The following is a 15,494-nucleotide window of genomic DNA, read 5'->3' as shown; positions in this document are numbered from 1 at the left end:
TTAAAAAATTATTATTCAGAATTATTATCCACGCTTATTCCTACAGTTAAGATTTATGTGCAGAGTTTGACACTAAAAGGCTGTTTTCACTTTCATCTGCTGGAGAGGAAAGTTTCTCTCTGCTCATCGAAAATCAGATTTTAAGGGGTTTGTGACGTCACAACTAGTTCCTGGTCCAATATTCAATTTACACAAGTGTGACGTGGAAACTTGAAGCCTCCAGAGAAGAAACACTGAGAATGTACTTTATAGTGAAGGAGGAGACATGTTGTGTCAAGCAGTTAAACTTCTAAAATTAAATACATTTGCATAGAGTATTTACCTTACCTTTAAGTTTTTGTTTACACGTTAAGAGTCTAAATTACTGTAAAGTTAAACAGTGGAGCAGTTAATTGCTTTGAACATTAATTAGATTATTTTATTAGTGAATTTGCATGTATTTATTTTACCATCTCGAAATCGGAAAATATTACAGAAAATATTATAGATTTTACATATTAGATTAATGTTACTATTGATATTGTGATATTTATCGTGATTAATACCCAGCATTGATTGTGTATCTATTGCATTTTTTTTTTTTTGAATTGAAAGTAGGTTACTATATGCTTTTTACAATTTTTATGCTCCATTTGGCACTTTTCTGTGGTACAACATTGTCAGGTTTTTGTTAATCCCTTAATGTTTTTTGTGTTTTCAGTTTTTGTCTGTTTTTACTATTATATGTAGTTTCCCATCAAATTTATTGTTTTTAGTCATTAGCTTGGCTGGTTTTTGAAGCAAATACTGATATCAATATTTGGGAGTCCATTTTTAAACATAAACAAACATTTTTTATAATAACAATTTAATTTGTTTTTAAAGAACTGCTACCAAGATATGTACTGAGTGAGACATTTTACACTTGAAAAATAAACTTGCTCTCTGGTGGAGAAACTATAACGGTGACAGTTTCTTCAGTTGCATATCTTTGTACTGCAATATCAGCCAACAGAAACACTGATACTGAGGTACTTGTAATAAGCTGATATCAGCCGATAATGTTGATATATCGGTCAGGTGCTGCAAACATTATTCATTATTAGTCGTCTGTCTTAGTTTTCTACACACTTACTATAACTGTAGGCTTCATCTGCCTAATTGATGCAATCAGCTGGAGCACCTGGTATTTACCAGCTGTTGTTTTCTCGCACGTCTACCTGCTCCTGATGATGGAAAACGTGAGACTGGAACAATCTGTAGTAACTTGATTCATATATGTGTTAAATATCAGTTAATCTCCTGCTGGTTTATTATAACTTGTTTCAGCAAACATCAAGCCTGCTGTTTCAAGTTTCAATTCTCATGATGAAACGACAATGACAGAGACCTAAATAAATAAATAAATAAAATCTAAATGAACAAATGAATGTTGTAGACAAAGTTTTTAACTGAAGACTTTATTGGTTTTGATCTGACATATGGTGAAGTAGATAAACCCAATCTCTGTTTAGAGAATAGCTGACTAAAAGGTATAATAACACACACACATATACTCTCTCTCACACACACACACACTTTGTACTATCTTTCTTTGTGCATTAAAGCTCATCTTTAGTTTTGTTGGCTTTTTTTGCATCTTCAGCTTTTGCGGCCTCGATGTACTTCCTCCTCTCTTCATCCTCCTGAAAGCACAAAGGATTATTTTAACAAAGAAAAGTTTATTTTTAACAGAACAGACAAAGGCAGCTCACAAAGCACACGTGAAACACACAAACTCAATGCACTGCAGTGATGTTGGTGTTTGAGTGAGATGATTTATTACCTTAACTCTGTCTTTTTTGGCTTTCTTCATCTCTTTATCGATAAACTTAACCAGACTCTTCAGCTTCCGCTTACCAGTGTAAACAACCATCTGAGGAGCAACACAGATATCACACACTTCATTATTATCTCCCCAATACATCCATTTACCCCCACAGAGCAGGTTTAACACATGTAATCTGTCATTTTCCAGCTTGTCATTAGCATTTCTAAGTATGTTTTTGGTGAGTTGAAAAGATCCAAAACTAGCTAAAGTTGGAAAAAATCATACACATTACACGTAAACATTAACTCTAAAATGTTTCACACATCATACCCTCTCTGCATGTAGAGCAGGAAAGAAGCAGAGCGATGGGTAGGGTTCCTGCATCGACAAGTTGATGTCGTTGGCTGACGGGTCCATGCGAGCGATGACCACATCCTCTTGCTCCTTGTAGGCCTCGGCTAGCTCCTCCCACAGCGGGAACAGAGCTTGGGACTTTTTACTGTAGGGCAGATCTGAAATACACATTAGATATAGATTGGTAACGCTTTAGATTATGACCCGCAATGTATAACCTAATTATTCGCAATTTACTGTGTAATTTCTTTTACTTACGGTGTACCAGCACAGTACGTACTGATACATACATATTGGTACAAGGGAACAATGTGAAGTTAATGGGGAATTGGAACTTGAAAAGAATTATTAAGGCAGGTATTTTTTAACTAACAGGTAATATTATGGGGTGTATATATATATAAATATACCTATACCTATTTGTACTATATACTTTATTATACTATATACTACTTCACTGTATACTTTAACCTCACATCTTGTTCCCTTGCACCTTCATGTATGTATTGGTACATACTGTCCTGCTACACTGTAAATTAGCAATAATTATGCTGTATGTTGTGTGTTGTAATCTAAAGCATTGCCCATAGATTTTTAAGTATAAGTAGTGAGAACAATTAGTAATGTAGAAAATCAAGAGTGGAAAGTTAAGAGAGTTAAGAGAGAGAGATTTGTTGATTTGAAGGTCAAGTGACATCTAGAGCCAATTTGGTTGAAAAATTAAAACTTGTTAGATATCCAAGTTGCATTTAAATCTGAATTAATTGATTCTTTAGCAACTTGAGGACAGCAAAACAGGCTGAAAACACAACACTGACTAATTATCACTTTATAAAATTATATGCCGAATGTAAAAAATGACAATCAGCTGCTTATTTAGCAACATTAGCATTCATTTGCTCTCAAGAGATATATTTGGCTCTTTTGCTCCACTGTGTTCACTGGCTTATCTGTACTTTGTTTGCTGCTGGAAAGTTAGCGTACTGTGGGTTTGTGAGAGCTGCTTTATAAAATGCTGTTGCAGTACGACAGCGTTGAGAGCAGTGAGAGTGAACCAAAACAGTAAAGTTGCACTTGGAAAACCAAAACAATGAGCTTATAGACGCTAAAATGCACCATGGAGCTGGTGGAAACTGCAGAGTCAGGTGATAATTCTCTGTGGCTTCATCACTACAAACATCACTTAACACATTACACATTTTATCCACGATTAATATGAAAACAGCTTTAAAGAGTAACTGCACCCAGTCTAATATTCCTGCTACAAACTGCTACACATCAAGTAATTCAAATGCTGTTGAAATTGTTACACATCACTGACTTAAAAACATCTTTGCTTAAAAACTATATATTTTTATAAAACTTGTCATTTCACCTGTAAATGATCAAATCTCTTCTGACTGAGAAGAGTGTAACGCTCATGAAAGGTGTGTTTACGTACAGAACAAGACAAAAACAGTCTTGTCGGGGTTAAAGGCAACTTTCTCCAGCGTCGTTCCCACCAGCTCCTTCACCGGCTGTTTGTCCCATCCTTCAGGTATCGGCTCACTCTGCATCTTTGGCTGTTAAATTCACATTCACACAAACACGATAAACACATCAGAGTCCAGTCACCTCAGTCACCTCCGTTTCTGTCATGTATCACACACCAGATAGTTGTAAGGTACCTTGGCCTTGCCGTCGAGGTACGACTGGCAGAATTTCTTTATGGTCGCTCCATCCAGAGTGTCAGAGGGCAGGTGGTAGGTCACATGGTCTGTCAGGTTGACCAGTCGGATGAGAGGAGCCTCAAAATCTCGAACTCGGAAGTACTCCATCAACCTGCCGTTACGAGGCTCATCAACGTTCACCATCACAAACAAAATCTGAATACACACACACACACACACACGCAGAGGTGAAGATCGTACTAATATGTATTGTAATGCTGCTTGTGTGTGTGTGTGTGTGTGTGTGTGTGTGTGTGTGTGTGTGTGTGTGTGCGTGATCTCTACCTTCAGCCTGAGTGATTCTGCAGTGCTTTTAAAGGCAGAGTAGATCTCTTGAAAGTCTGAGCTTTTGTTGACAAACAGGATGGCGTGGCTTAATACAGGTGATGTTAAGATCTGAGTGGCTGTCTGCGAGAGAGAGAGAGAAATAATATAAATACATCTATATCAACAATATATAGCAAACTATTATACTTACAAGTATAATAGTTAGTGCAAGTGGTTTGGATGCATTTGGTGGATGTACAGACAAAAAAAAAGGATAAATGGAGAAACATATTGCAGATGCTTCCATACAGGACATGAGGGGTCACTGAAGGGAATATCTTCTGGAAGAATAAAGTTCCTCCCTCATGTAGAGTTTCATGACATAAAGGAGCACTGAAGCTTTTCTGGGTGGAACAACATCTTACTAAGAGACTTTATGTTTAGGTTTTCTCCTTTAATTTGTCACAAGGCGCAGCTGTGGGTCAGGAGGCAGCTGTGGGTCGTCCACTAATCGGAAGATCCCCTCCAGTCCGCATGTTGAAGTGTCTTTGGGCCAGATACTGAACCCTAAAGTGGCTGTACCATCGGTGTGTGAGTGTGTGTGCGAATGGGTAAATGATTGCATGCAGCGTAAAGCACTTTGAGTGGTCAGTCGACTGGAAAGGCGCTATAAGTGCAGTCCATTTACCATTTACCCCTCTGTGTGTTGAAATGTGCTTTCAGCAAGTGCAAACTGTTTAAATCTCAGCTGTGTTGTTACATACTGTTTTGTCCTGGAAAATTACAATTTTTTTCTGAAATGTTGCCACTGTTGTTTTTTCATACAGTATATAAAAAATACATAGCTCCAAAATTTTCACTCCAATTTCTGTCATGTTGGATATTCAAGACACAAGACAGCATTTCTAGAAGAAGCCTATGACAGTGAAGAAACCGATATGATATGAATCAAAATATATTATACAATATCATATAAACTTAAAGTAATGCTACACCCCAGGTTACAGTTTTTCAAGTCTAATGTAAAACAATATCAGGTGCCAAAATAAACATTGATACAGGTTTTTCTTGCTGTAATCATTCCTCCTGTTCATATTGTCTATTAGAAGATTCCTTCGTAATGTGCTTACAATGTAATGAAAGCAAAAAATGTATCTAAAAGTTTACCTGATGATAAAATGAGTCTTCAGCCGTCTGAGTTAGTGAGATCAAGTGGATATCTCCCACATTTACAGTCTTTATAGTAAAAAAACAGACAGTGTTTTCCTGTTCAGCTGCAGTGGAAGGATTGTAACAAAAAGGGGGAATTAGGCACTAAAAAAGGCTGAAAGATATCTACTTGATTTGATTAATTCAGACAGCTGAAGCTTCATGAGCTTCAGATAAACTTTTAAATATATTTTTGCACAGAAGGAGGTTTGTGGATTTTGTTCCCCATCACTTACACTGTAAGTGCATTATGAAGGGATCTTCTAATGTTCAGTATGAACAGGAGGGATGATTACTGCAAGAAAAACATGTGTCAGTGTTCATTTGGGCTCCTGACTAGTGTTTAACATTTAACAGCCACCTTTCAAGCTTACAGTATGTTTTGATGCCAGCTTTAGGGTGGAGTATCACTTCAAATATGGAGCCATTTTTCCAAGTATTATGTTAAGTAGGTGAATCTCCTACTTTTCATATTCATGCAAAGTAAATATTTGTAAATAAGACACTGAACTGTTCCAAGCCTCCATCGCTGTGGAGCAAACCAGTTATATGTGTGTGAAAATGTACCGTGCAGGCAACACTACCTGTCCAGAGTACTCAGTGACTGGATCCATCTGGTAGACAGTGATAAAGATGATCAGCTCTTCTTTAGACGTCTGAGACATCATTTTGTAAGCCTGGATGAGCTCAGACTGCAGCAGACACACACACACACACACACACACACACACACACACACACACACACACATATATATATATATATATATATGTATATAAAAACACACACACCAACACAAAGGTGAGAGTGTGATGATCCACTGAAATTTAATACTTTCATGCATTCCAGCAGTTTGTTGTGATGTCTCTCTTACACTCAAAATACCCACAAAAGTATCTTCTTATTGATATTGTTTGTGTATCAGAAACACAAACACATATGCAGTGAACAACGTGTGTGTGGATGTTTGTTTGTGCTACACCTGCACATATGCAGATGTAATTTAAAGTGGGGTTGTTTACTTCCATAGACTGTTTCTAAAGATATATCTTACACAGTCTAAGTTTATTTCTATCACAGGTTCTATGAAGCTTATTAAAATTACAGATGTGATGTATGAAATCACCTAAACACAGTTACATATTTCTGATTGTTGTGCCATATTTTAGGAATGGAGGAACACAGGAGAGAAAGTGAAAACTTCTTTGCGCATGTGGACAAATGTTCCTCCTGATGAATGGAAATTAGCTTTTAGCTATGTATATATCCAACAAATGTATTGTGTATTGTCCCTGTTAAATAAACAATAAAATGAAAATAAAAATAAATAAAGATGTAGAACACCTGTCAGTGTTTAAGTTATTTCCTAAATTTCTTGCTTTCTATTGAAAGTTATTTCCAAAAGTAAATCTTTAACATAAGTATCTTTAACAAAACAGACTGTATATGATAATAAACTTTATTTACTGTATAAATGTATGTTTATATTAATTTTACTTTATTTAGCACCTTTTAAAACAGTGTTACAAAGTGCTTTACTAAGGAAAAACTATTCAGCACCACAACTAAATGAAATCCAACAATTAAAGGTATAGAAGAATAAAATAGAATGAAATACACAAATATGAAGTTAGATTTTAAAAAGTAAAACAAACTACATAAAACATTGTAGAACTGGAAACAGAAAACTTTGAGCTAAGATTAATAAAAGGCTTTTTAAAAAAATGATGTATGCAAACCATATATATATATATACATATAACAGAATGACTTTAAAGGTCATTAAGTGGGTTATGTTGCTGTTTATCCTCATGTGTGTGTGTGTGTGTGTGTGTGTGTGTGTGTGTGTGTGTGTGGTATGTACCTTTTTGAGCAGCATTACAACATCATGTGCGAGATCATATTTGCTGATGACCTCATCGTTTTGTGTCACAACAAATTTAACATCAGGAAGGTCGATTGCTGCGTCATAAAACACCTGGACGAACTCAGAGTTCAGATCCTACACAAACAAACAAACAATCAAACACACACAAACATACACACACATACACACATTGTAATTCAGAGATCCAGTCACAGCATTGATGAGGAGATAGAAAAATCAAACAGCTTGTTGCTGGTTTTCACCTTAAAGATCCCAACCACTTGCAGCTCATCTGAGTCCTCTGATTGGCTAAGATCAGCGATGAGGTCAGTGGCAGACCCCGCCCTCCTCTTCAGCCAGGTCACAATAGAAGCCGAGTTCCGAGGAACTTAATCACAATCCAGGAAAACAATCATCATTTTACCTTCAGTGTTTTACCCAAAGAAAGTAAGATTCAACAGCTCAGTTCAATTAAAGAAATAGTTTTGAGATTTTGGGAAATAATGCTTTGCTTTCTTGTCAAGACTAAGAAAAGAAGATCGACTCCACTCCCTCCAGTGTTGAAATAACACCTGCTAACACCTCCTAAATCTCACTAATTAACACGTTTTATGTTTGTGAAGTTGTGGTTTTACAGGGAGTTACGTAATGTCACTATTTCCTGACGCACCTGGAGTCTCTTCTGGTTGCCTGGCAACCTCATGTGACGACAAGACTCCAGGATTAAGCAAACAAAATTGTGTTAATTGGTGAGCTTCAGAGGTGTTAGTTGGCATATGTTTTTTAACTCTGAAGAAAGTCAGACATGCCTCCAGTCTTTATGCTAAACTAAGCTAATCTTCTTAATTAATGCACAGACATGAAAATTCTGCTGATCTTCTCATCTAACTCTCAGTAAAGTGAACGAGTGTATTTCCTAAAATGTCAAAACTATTGCTTTAAAGTTTGAAATTCAGGCTGAATGGTCCTTTTGTTATGACTCCAACACTAATGAAATTCAGCCTGAAACTTAAAGAAGGATGTTTTATTAGATCATAAATTACATAAACCCACTGCTGATATTAACATATAAATGTATTTGACTTATTTAAACCATTTGTACGTACTGGGGCAGAGCACAGGGTTGTTTTTATCTCCAGAGATGTACAGTCTGATGGCTGGGAGGCCTGCTGCATTGAGTTCTTTAACCAGGTCCTTCTCCTTTGCCATATCAACCACTGCAAATTTGACCTCTGACCCCTGAAGCTCAGCTGCAGCTCCATTGAATGCTTCTGACACACGATGGCCATCTCCAGATAGAGGAGCATCTACAGACATGGAAGCAAACACACAAGTGAGTATAAATATGATGATGATGACTATAGAGGCCGTCTAAAGATACTTACTATACTCTTATATTATATACACATCATTTTTAAATTAAATAAACATGTAGGTAAAAATCTGAGGGAACTGTACCTCTGAGGGATGGTATCCATAGCAGACTGGGTTCACATATTTTAACACATAACATATTTTACACAGAGTTAACACTCCTGCAGTTTGACTGTCTCCTGCTTCATGTCCAGACAGCCCAAAAAGACTCAACACCGGTCACTTTTGGTCTCCGATTGCATTCTTCCCTGCACCGCTGCCATCTCATCCAGGTATAGACTCACTAGGACCCTTATGCCCAGATGCTCTCAGTGCCCATAATTCCAATTATTAGTCAGAGATAACAGCATCGGATAAGATTACAAAGACAGAATAATCTCAGAAATCCAAATAATATTCCTTGCTAAATTTAATTACAGCCAGTTCTATGCATAACTAACATGGCCTTACTTAATGCAGGATCACTCACCACAAAGTGCTCCACAATCAATGATTTGATCTCTGATAAGCAATCAGACTTCCTATTTCTTGTAGAGACGTGGCTCAGCTGTGGTGCTGCTGCTGTTCGTGTTTAAACCTGTCCACCTTTTCACCTGCCTCAGCAAAACGTCCACAATGCTGCTGCTAAACTCTTGTCCAGGTCCTCCAAAAGGTCTCATGTGACACCGAAACTGATTGCTCTTCACTGGCTGCCCATCAAATTCAGAATCCAATTCTTATGCAGTTCTTGTGATCATCTATAGAGCTCTGCGTAGTCAGGCACCTGCCTACATTAGAGATCTACTGCAGCCCTGTGTGTAACCAGCAAGTCTCTGAGGTCTTCTGATCAGGGTTTGCTGGTTGTTCCCAGAATGAGGATTAAAACTAAAGAAGACTGCACTGTTGAGGTTGTGGCTCCTAAACTTTGGAACTCTATCCCATTGGATTTAAGATCTGTGGACACCTTTAAAAATCAGCTCAAGACCCATTTGTATGTATATGTTTTTGCTTTGTCTCCTCTGTGAAGCACTTGAAAGGTGCTATATTAATACAATTACTTACTTACTTACCCAACTACAGTTTCTTTAAATCAATCAGGCAGAATAAAAGAGGGGGTGGACTTGCCACTATTTTCTCAAACAAATTCAGTTGTGCTAGGGTGAGTTTTGGTGATTTCTCCACATTTGAGTGGCTCTGTTATGCTGTGGGGGGCATTTTGCAGGCATAGTTTGGGTCCACTTGTCCCATTAGAGGGAAAGATCACTGCAAATCAATACAAAGTTGTTCTGAGTCATCACCTTTATCTTATGATGAAACATTTCTACCCTGCTGGGAGCGGTCTCTTCCAGGATGACAATGCCCCAATTCACAGGGCACGAGGAGTCACTGAATGGTTTGATGAGTATGAAAATGATGTGACTCATATGCTATGGCCTTCGCAGTCACCAGATCTCAAACCAGATGAACACCTATGAGAGATTTTGAGCTGACGTGTTAGACAGCGCTCTCCACCACCATCATCAGAACACCAAATGAAGGAATATATTTCGGAAGAATAGTGTTCATCCCTCCAGAAGAGTTCAGAGACTTGTACAATCAATGCCAAGATGTATTGAAGCTGTGCTAGTGGCACATGATGCTATGAGTGGTTGTAAGACTAGAAAGGTGTTATATAAATGCAGGTTTTCTTACAGAGTTTTCAGAACTAACTATGATAGAATAATTGTAAATGGTGATATCCATGTAAACAATTTGTCTGATCCTAAAGCCACAAAATTCCTCATTATCTTGGACAGCCCTTGTTTTTAATGCCATACTGTAAAGCACTTGAGCTGCATTTTATGTATGAAAGGTGCAATACAAATAAAATATATTATTATTACTATCAAGATCAAACTGTGTGAGTCTTTGTGTGTAACTTACAGAAGTGCACCAGTAGCTGCTTGTATTTTTTCAGCGCCCTGTTGAAATTCCCCTTCTTCAGCTGCAAAACTCCATCCTCCTCTGGGAATGATTTGTCTCCCTGTCGGTCGGACTGTGTGTCAGCGGCGACTAACACACAGAGACAGAAGGCCGTCACCCCCAGCAGCAACAGTCTCCTCATGTCGCTTCACCCACAGACCGACAAACTGGACACTGGAACAAGCTTGACGGGAAGGTATGGAGGGAGTGGTGAAATGAAGGACTGATAAGTGTGTGTATGTGTGTATCAGTGCTGAGCTGGTAGTTGTGAATGCTTTTGTTATCTGCCGACTAGACCCACCAGTCTGTAGCTGATTAACTTTCCTATCTGAGCCCTGCTGTATCTCTGCTATTGGCTGCTGGTCATATCAAGTATATATCACTAATATATCTTTGCCCTTTGCCTAACATTGTCAGCCTCAGCAAGGTCAAAATGGAAACACAAAACCATGCACACTCTCACAATCTCGCACACATACATCTTACATCAGATTCACCCACTTGCACAGGTTTTTAGAAAAATACATTAAGCACAGAGCTTTTATATAAGTATCCAAGGCCAGTTTTATTTCCCTATCAACATGATAGAATGATAAATAATAAAACAACATTTTGATTTAAAAAAAGAAAGTATAACAACAGCAGGTACAGAAGGCGCATTAGTCAGTCATTGCATTGCAGTGCATACTGTAGACCCAGCAGTACAAGCGCTGCCGTATCCTTCAACCATAACCTTCACCCTGCTTTTTCTATACTTACAGTAGCATTCACAGCAAGTCTGTATCACAGTCTATATCTTATGTCATGAAAGGAGTAGTTTTACATTCTGGAAAATGGGTTTTAATTGCTTTCTTGCAGACAGTTAGTTGATCGATACCACTCTCATGTCTGTCCATTAAAGGACCAGTGTGTAGAATTTAGTGGCATCTAGTTGGCAGAAATAGATAAGAATATTCATAAGTATGTTTTAATTAGTGTATAATCGCCTGAAAATAAGAATCGTTGTGTTTTCGTTACCTTAGAATGAGCCCTTTATATCTACATAAGGAGCAAATCCCCTGAAAAAAACAGTGCATATGGAATATAACCAGTTTCATTGACTGAAGTTGTGCATTATGTATACGACATGCTGAAGTATTCACCACTAAAGACAAGTTAAAGAGATTGAAAGATTGAGATTGTGAATGAAAATAAAATAGACCTATTTTACTCTAATATGTGCAATCATCACTAATGTAAACACATCTTTTACAGCTTCAGAAAACATTAAAATTTAGTTATTTTCTTGTGTCAGTCAGTTTGAGTCATTTTTGCTGTTGGGGCAAAATATCTGTTTAGATTTGGACAGATATTGCAGACATTTTGCATGTCACAGCAGGAAAAGCGCAGGCAACTCAGCCATTATTAATCAAATTAATGATGGCTGAATTGCGTTTAACGGCTTCAGTTTCAGGTTCCTGGTATTGTGAATGCTGACTCACTATCATGGCTTACTGGGACACTTGAATACAACTGAACCATCATTAATGTGATTAGTAACACCTGTGCCTGCTACTTTTCCTACAATGACAAGTCAAAATAATTGCTGTGAAAAAAGCTCAGTGAACCTTAAAGACCCGGCACACCCACACAGGTGTTCTCAGTTACTCTGGATGATTAGACGTCTGCTAGGTTGAAGGTGAGCAGAACTACACTGGAATTGCATGAAACCACCAAACTCTGTGTACTAATAAGAATGATAAAGGTGTGATTTGTCCATGCCCACACAGTCCTGAGAAGAGGTCTGATCAGAATAATTAAAATGACCTGTGTGGGTTCACCATGAATGTAATTATGCAGAAAAATAAATTAAAGCTTGTCAAATCAATATGTTTTTCCGTAAACTCTGTCTGCTTTAACAAAGAAAAACATGTCTGGCATTCATAATTGGACAAGTTGCCTCCTTAATCAATAATCAATAGAAAAACAGGAATAACAAAGATCATAATCATAAATTACCTGCCTGTCACTTTAGTCTGTCTGTGCTCTATTAAACCTGCTGTAAACAGGTGTTAAAGTGGTGCCTTCTGCATAAATATTCTCTCCCTCATCTTCCTCCTTGTATGTGCTTTTGCCTGTTTTTCTTCTGTGTATTAGAAATGCTTGTCCCTGTTTCTTCTAGACCAAGAGGAGAATAGCTTGACATTCTCAAACATGTTTAATCTCAGCTCAAGGAGCCACCAGAGAGAGAGAATATGATTAGAAATGCACCCGAAATTTTTATCATCAAATACTCACCCACTGTAGGTTTGAAAGCTGGCTGTTATCTTTCATAGAGAACAGCAGCACACAGATTGAGTTCATGTCAGAAAAAAGCAGGTGTTTGCATGATTTCTGTGACAAGTTTTTACAGCAAGTATCAAAAGGTCCACAGAAACTTCTCAAACCAGTCCTGCAGTGTAATCCACTACTTCAATGTCCACCTGTAAGATCAATATATTATAGAAAATTTTTTATAAATATTGCTAAATACACTATGTTTCCTTTTCCACTCATGTCAAGCAGTGTATTTAGCCATTTTGTTGCAAAACTATGTAAATTATAAGATTTTAGGCAGTCACTTTAGGGGGCTTAATCCTGACAGTGTCATCTTGTGTGTTTGTGCAGATGCTTTCCGCACTGCGGGCAGGAGTGATGAGCGTCTTGTAGCCCACGAGCCATGAGCGGAATAAGACAGAAACCACAAATCAACCTGAAACACACACACACACACACAGAATAAGTAGATGAAGCCGTGTTAAAGCTGTTCGAGCACTCTGACTTTAGATATGCATGTATTGCGTATTTGCGTGTCTCACCCTATCGATGTGAGAAGTATGCACGTGCACCAGGCGGCCCTCCCAGGCTGGTATGTGACTTTGGTGGTGACGTTGTTTTGGCAGTGTGGACAGCGTACCTCAGCAGGGACGTCTCTCAGATGTGACAGTGAGGTACTTGTTGTGGACTGTGGCTGGGACGCTACAACTGGCGGTGTGACACCAACTGGCATTCAGAGAGGGAGAGGAGAGAGGAGGATCAGGGGCAAAAGAAGGACAAGAAAGAGGGACACAAATGAAAGGTTGTTTATATGCATAGATATATACATGTAGTCATCTATGTGTTTGTATGTTATTAACAGGAGGAACTGAGATGTCATAATGTTAATACTGTGTGTCGTTGGATGGGTTATGATTCCAGGTGACGTCACAGCAGTTGGCACAGTGGGAGGCGTCAGGATAGGAAATCGATCTGGCAGGACGGTAACTACAAAAAAATAGCACTTATTTACTCACTTATACCTGATGAGCTGAGACAAGAAAATGGGAAAGAGGGACCAGTGAGATGATGTTATCTTACCTGCCTCTCCATAGGTGGGAGGAGGTGTCGAGGGGGAGGAGAAGGAGGCGTCGTAGGAGGGGGGAGGGGGGGTGTTGAATTCTTCTATGCCAAAAGCAGAAGGGTAGAGACCGGCCTCCTCATACGTCGGGGGGTCCATCAGCAGATCATCCAGTCAAACAGGATGCTGGTGACGAAAAGGGAGACAGACAGTGTAGATTAGTCATGCAAACACAGAGGGCAGGAAATCAAAACGTGTCTAAATGTGTCCCTTTTTTTTGACCCTTTGCAAGTGTTTCATTTATAACAATTTTCTTATTTGTCCTTCTAAGATATAAGCTTTTTTCACAGTAGAGCCATTGTTAATGTTATTAGTAACACCTGTGCTTTTCCTGCTATGACGAGTCAAAATGTCTGCTGTGAAAAAGGCTTATTGCTACTTTTTCTAAGGAGGAGTGTTTATTTGAGCCCTTTGTCTGTTAGTAAGCAGAATATCTAAAAAAAATATAATATTCTACTGACATTTAAGGAAAATCAAGCTGGTGAGGAAAATGCAGAGTGGTTTGGTTAGTCGGCAAGCTGCCTCGGATAAAGATCTCTGTGCAGTCAGGCATAATGGCTGCTACAGGCGGCTAGCTTGTGCGTTCAGTTCCGTCCAAACTTAGAAACAAACTTTTGAAACGATTCATGTAAAAATAATTTTTATGTGGAAAGATGTAGGAGGCTCAGCAGCTTGCCCCGATGTCCATTGTTGAGCGCAATTAACGTCTTTTTGTGAATCGCCAGAATCTCTATAACGGAGCTGGAGAAAGCAAAATTAGCATGACGCATAGAGCCACAATGGCCATATTTATTGGAAATACATCAGGTTGAAATAAACTGTAATTTTCCTTTAAGAGGGGGCTGAAGATCCAGCTGGAGATCCAAGCATTTTTAAAAAATGTTTTATTAAAGCCTCTCTGTGTAACCCAGCCTCCTACCAGTGAATATCTCACTGCAAGATAGATATGATAGATATTTTGCTGGAGAAATTACGTTTCCAATATTTCACTCATATGTTCAGTATCAACATTTTTGCAACTTACCAAATATGTTAATTAAAGGGGACGCATGATGCACATTTCCAGGTCTATATTTTTATTATGGGGCTCTACTGGAGTATCTTTGCAAGATTTACAGTTGAAAAACTCCTTATTTATCTTATACCGGCCCTTTACGCAGCCCCTCAGTTCAGCCTCAGTCTGAAACAGGCCGTTTTAGCTCTTGTCTCTTTAAGCCCCCCTCCAGGTGAGCCCACTCTGTTCTGATTGGTTAGCTTCCAGAAACGCCCCCTGGCTACGTAAACAAACAATAGTAGTAGGATTTCACTTCTTTTTCTCATTCTTTACTCGAAATGGAAATTTTTCAAATGCATCTGAACATGTTCAAGCCTGAATACAACCTGAAATTTGCAAGTGGACGACACGAATAACCCATAAAACAACGGGCAGCTGTTTGTGCACACAAGTGAACAAGGTGGTGTCATCACAAAGAGGAAGTAGAGGTAACATTGCAAACAAAGTGTTTAGAGTAGGATTAAGCCCTGGCTTCTGATTTCCAGGGAACAGGGAACAGGCTAAATATAGACATC

General features: G+C 38.4%; 2 protein-coding genes across 2 annotated transcripts; both read right to left on the bottom strand.

Annotated features, from left to right (window-relative positions):
• Positions 1–1,438: 1,438 nt before the first annotated feature.
• On the bottom strand, positions 1,439–12,684 carry zgc:136472 (uncharacterized protein LOC678514 homolog). Its single transcript, XM_067585113.1, has 11 exons — positions 10,472–12,684; positions 8,302–8,502; positions 7,459–7,583; positions 7,193–7,330; positions 5,913–6,020; positions 4,138–4,260; positions 3,811–4,008; positions 3,585–3,705; positions 2,120–2,301; positions 1,805–1,894; positions 1,439–1,664 (listed from the first exon to the last, which is right to left on the bottom strand). The coding sequence occupies exons 1-11, from the start codon at positions 10,650–10,652 to the stop codon at positions 1,581–1,583; spliced, it is 1,551 nt and encodes a 516-aa protein (XP_067441214.1). The 5' UTR covers positions 10,653–12,684; the 3' UTR covers positions 1,439–1,580.
• Positions 12,685–12,766: 82 nt separating this feature from the next.
• si:dkeyp-75b4.8 (lipopolysaccharide-induced tumor necrosis factor-alpha factor homolog) lies at positions 12,767–14,716 on the bottom strand. The gene is made up of 4 exons (XM_067585114.1): positions 13,886–14,716; positions 13,697–13,792; positions 13,348–13,531; positions 12,767–13,241 (listed from the first exon to the last, which is right to left on the bottom strand). The coding sequence occupies exons 1-4, from the start codon at positions 14,022–14,024 to the stop codon at positions 13,136–13,138; spliced, it is 525 nt and encodes a 174-aa protein (XP_067441215.1). The 5' UTR covers positions 14,025–14,716; the 3' UTR covers positions 12,767–13,135.
• Positions 14,717–15,494: the final 778 nt, after the last annotated feature.

Source organism: Thunnus thynnus, chromosome 3, assembly GCF_963924715.1.
Source record: "Thunnus thynnus chromosome 3, fThuThy2.1, whole genome shotgun sequence".
Classification (NCBI taxonomy): Eukaryota; Metazoa; Chordata; class Actinopteri; order Scombriformes; family Scombridae; genus Thunnus; species Thunnus thynnus.
This window is presented reverse-complemented; position numbering and strand designations above follow the sequence as displayed.